Source organism: Limulus polyphemus, unplaced genomic scaffold (assembly GCF_000517525.1).
Source record: "Limulus polyphemus unplaced genomic scaffold, Limulus_polyphemus-2.1.2 Scaffold604, whole genome shotgun sequence".
Taxonomy (NCBI): Eukaryota; Metazoa; Arthropoda; class Merostomata; order Xiphosura; family Limulidae; genus Limulus; species Limulus polyphemus.
Window position 1 is genome coordinate 366,606 of NW_013666214.1, and position 4,832 is coordinate 371,437.

A 4,832-nucleotide genomic window follows, 5' to 3' on the forward strand; every position below is an offset into this window, starting at 1 on the left:
TATCGAAATATGTTGATTACAGAAAGCTTTTAATTCGCGAGTTAGTCTTGAGGAATGGTTACTCTGAGAACTAGGCACAATATGTCAAAATAAGTAATTCATAACTTAAATGAAATATAATAAAATACTCATAAAAATATATATCAGTGTTTTCTATGATGTCCGGGAGAGGGTAAATAAGTGAACAAACTAATGGAAGGTTCAATTTGTAACGGCAAAAGTGATGGCGGTGGATTTTAAAACAATTTTGACTCTCAAATAAAAGTTAAATTAACTAAAATGGATGAAGATAAGATGAAAGTTAAGTCTATAAAAGGTAAACTATGTTTTTAAAAATATTTTTTCATAGCGATATGGTTCATGCTAGGACACTTGGGTTTATTTTATAGGATTAAAATGTAACTGATGCGTGTATACTGTAGTGTAAATAGTGATTTGACATTAGGTTAGGCCTAACGTTAACGTTTAAAATTGCAAACTAGAAATAGGTTGGTACAAATCTGTTAACATGTTATTACTTGTGTTAAGTCTACAGTATTACTCGTACTAAAACTAACAGTAGAGTAGTGCTACTGCTAGTAGCAGTAGTACTACGTAACAGTATATTACTGTTATTAATATCAAATTTAAAAAATTAAAGTTGAATTAAATTTAAATGCAAGTATCTTGTTGCACCATAGGTGCAGGACATTTTTGTTTACTATTACTAATCCATTAACGGCCACTGTTGTTTAGAATTAAAGTTATACTTATTGGCAGTCCATTCTCTTAAAAAATCAATATAAATTTTTTTTATACTTACAAGAATGCTATACAGATATTTTAGAATTCTCTAAATTAATAGACAATTTGTTTGAAAGTTTTAGCATAAAATTTAAAAATTGCACCCAGCATTGCATAGGTTGCTGGGTTTTTCCACTCTTTCCATTACAGTTTAACCCAAAACATGTAAATCTTAATTGAATACTTAATGTTATAAACCCAAATTTTTATTAAGTTTTCTTTTCATTAAATATCATTAACAGCCTAATAACAGTGTTATTTCAAAAAGGTGGGAAAAATTGTCATAGGAACCAGTTTTAAATTGAATTTTAAAACTGATTTCATCAGTGAAATACTTTAGTTAAAAAGATTCAGAAATAAGTTTTGTGTTTTATTACAGGTGTGTAAAACTAATTTTAACACTTTAAGAAGCAGTGTTATGAAAATTCACAGTAACAACCCCCGTTTTTTAAAGTTGCATTATTTAATTGATATAAGTTCAAAAATAAACACATTTGTAATTATACATTTAGGTTTGGAAGTGAATCGCAGCAACAATACAAAGTACCCAAACAATTTTTTAAATAGAAATATATATCTTGATATTTATAGTATGACTTATTCATAAACTAAGATGGTATGATTTATTGTTTTCAAAAGGGAAGTATTTTTTTATTTATTTTAATATAGGTTTATCTGTTAGTTTTTTTTTATTTATAGAGAAGATGAAACTTTGACATGTTTTAATTTAACAAATTTATAGCATAACCTAATGTTTAAAGACACTATGGGGTATGTTGTCCAGTTGAGACTGTCCCATCAACTAAGCTAGACAAAACTTAATAAAAAAAATAAAAAATATACTCCCTTTAAGCCAGCCTTCATCATAAACATTTATCAAGCCTTAAATTTACTGCCTTTACCACATTTGAATGTAACACATTCAAAAGGCTAACCACCATGTTAGAAGAAGAAAACTGTCTCAGGTGAAGATGACTCCTACCCTACAGAAGGTTATATGTACAAACAGGTGCCTCTTGCTCTGCGGTTTTCACCATTATGTATGAAAGAAAGATGATGGATCAACATCATCAATTCCCTTAACAATCTTAAAGATCTCAGTCAGTCCGCGTAAATAAGTCATATCCAAGGTTTATTTCTACAGTTGAGGGAAAGTGTAATACCCCTTGCTCTCTAGAACTAATACTTACATTGATGTCATTAGGTTTCATCTTGAGGTATCGCAATTTCTAGGGTCATGAAATAGGCATCTCCTTTTCAGGTAAATTCATTGTGTGTATGTTACATGTACTTAACATTTTTCAAACTTACAGCTTTGCCAATTCAACATATTTCCTCCAAGCTTTCATTTGTTATCTGATGATTTGAGTTTATGCAATGAGTTACATAGTACTTTTTATATAATTTTTGTTTTTGCAAATCATATTTTACATACTATATTACTGTGATTTAAAGTAGGTATTCCTCATTTGCCCCTTCAGAATTCATATTTAGCCAATTTTGTAAACTGTAAATCCAGTTAGTAGGCACCTAGCTTCATTTATTCCATTTTTGTTTACATTATATTATGCATTTCTTGGGCTACTGGAAGGAACAATAAATGTATAAGAATACATTGCAAAAAACAGAGAGCTGTAAATGTTTATGATATAGTACAATACATGTCAGATATCTTGTCACAGATGTGAAAAAACAAAATAGCATTGCTCATGTTAATAATTCATTAATATTCTAAATTTTTTGTGATACAATAAAGTTAATATGATGATTTATGTTTATTATCTAAATATTCTGGCATTAATATTAAATTTAGATCCAGCTGTTTAGTATACATTAAAAAATGTATTCCAATGATGCAGTTACGAGAAGTTTGTTTGATATAATAGTGTAACAGAAGTGTTTATTAAAATTTTAAGGCTGCATTATGCATAATTAAAATCCAATGAATTTATGCATATAGAATTATTGTAATGAGTACTAACTCATATTCAATACTGCTAAGTCTTTGTTATACATGAACATTCAAGACATTCAAATTGGAGATTTTGATTGCTTTTAAGACTAAGAACATGAGAAAAGACTAGATGACAAAATGCCATTTACTCCATTGAGATCACCCTGTAAAGAAACCAGCCCAATCTAAATCATCTGGCAAATCAATCCACAAGTTAATTCTAATGAAAAGTAGTGAGATTTGACTGATAACAAGTCTGGAATTAAGTTTCCTTTACTAACATTTAATTCTTCTAATACTTAAAATTATGTCCTCTAAACTTATTTTTACACCAGTCCAACAAACTTCCCATGGGCAGTTTATTAAGCTCTTAAAAATATTAAACACCAGTATCATGTCATCTCTAGCCCTTGTATGCTTCAGAGGAAACAAGATCAAATGTTTGAGTCTTTCTCAAGCAAAAATGTTTCAAACCAATAATCATTTTGGTGGTCCTACTCTGAACCTTTCTTTTTTATTCAATCAAATCAGTATCTTTTCTATAACAAAAGATACTAAAACTGAACACAGTATTTGAATTGAGGCTTTAACAAATACTTGTATAAAGTAATGATTACCTCCATATTCCTGAATCTCGAGTTTCTGTCAATAGATCCCAGAGTCTTATTTGTTTTTTGTATCATTCATCTCATCAGCAAAAGCCTCAAGGCTTTTATCAGTAACTAGCATAAAAGCCTGTCAAAAACGATGGGAAACCACTGGAAACCAAAACTATTCTGTATAAAACTGGCAATACACAAAAGAAATATAAAATTTCCTTTCTCAGGAATGTGCTACATATTGGTGCCTTTGGATAAAAGATTTAACATATAATGACCATGTGATTGCATACACACCTGTTCTTCTTCTGAGGAAATGTCATCCTCTTCCCTGGTATCTTCAGTCTGTTTTAACAAAGACTTTTTTGTTATAATTCCAAAGCATAGATTTGCACTAATTTTGACTTGCTTTTCACAGGTGTTGATAGAGTGCAAATGCACTTTTGTGTCTTCAATCAGAGGAGTCTTCCTGGCTTTCTATTCAGATCCTACCTAGCTTGACATCATAATGATGTGGATGATCTGGTGTCACACACATAACGCCATGCCTGATCTAGTCCTGGAAACTCCCTTCTTGACGGGCTTTTATATAGCAGAAAAAGTGCCAAAATTTAGGAGCTATTTATGCCTATGTTAGCAATTAAATTTAACTAAAATGTGAAAGGGGCAATCAAAAGAGGAACTATTATAGGAGGAAAAGTGGAATTGGACTTGTGTAAGTCACAAAATTTGGAGAAATCAAGTGTGACTGACCAACCATCACTTTTATACGTATTAATTAAACCTAAATTCTTCTTGCTTTATACAGCATTACTATTTTATTCACACACAAAATAAGGTACTTTTAAATTTCCATACCCTAAATGTATCCATTTACATTTATGAATGTTGAAACCCATTTTATACAGATTAGCCCATTCAACAAGGTTATCCAAGTCCTTCTGCATTAAGGAAACACTTTAAAAAAAATCTGTCTTATCCATCAGTTTAGTATCTTACAGTTTATACATTTATAGGCATAATAACAAACAAATTATCACTAGTTACATTTTCCCAGTAAGAATGATACCCATTTATCACCTTTTCAGTTTTTTCTTGGTTCCGTAAGAATCAAACTTATTAATTGTGAGGAACCTTATCAAATGCTTTCTGAAAGCCTAGAAACAGAATATCATCAGGGTTATCCTCATCCAGACAAACAAAAGTCCTATCAAAAAATTTAAAAAAACTAGTGAGAAAAAAAAAATATATAAAATAAAAAATCTTACTTATGCCATGCTAAGAAATTTTAATTACATTTTAGTTCCATCCTTCAAGGTGTTTTTGGAAGTAGTTCTTAAAAATAGATTCCAATGTTTACAAACATCAGAAGTTGGGATAATTGGCTTGTAAATTTCTAGTTTTCTACAGAATCTTTTTAAAGTCATATCACATTGGTTACCTCCCAATAATCAGGAATTACCACTGTACTTAAAAATTTGTGGAGGCTTTCAATT

The 4,832-nt window shown here is 30.0% G+C and overlaps 1 protein-coding gene across 2 annotated transcripts in view; it reads left to right on the plus strand.

The window, feature by feature from the left end:
• Positions 1–200: 200 nt before the first annotated feature.
• The window catches only part of LOC106459409 (dystrophin-like), a 40,514-nt gene continuing 35,882 nt past the window's right edge, over positions 201–4,832 (plus strand). For both annotated transcript variants that reach the window (XM_022385907.1, XM_022385908.1), the window contains exon 1: positions 201–316. In XM_022385907.1, the coding sequence (XP_022241615.1) occupies positions 280–316 (37 nt within the window). In that variant the 5' untranslated portion in view covers positions 201–279. The remainder of the gene's footprint in view (positions 317–4,832) is intronic.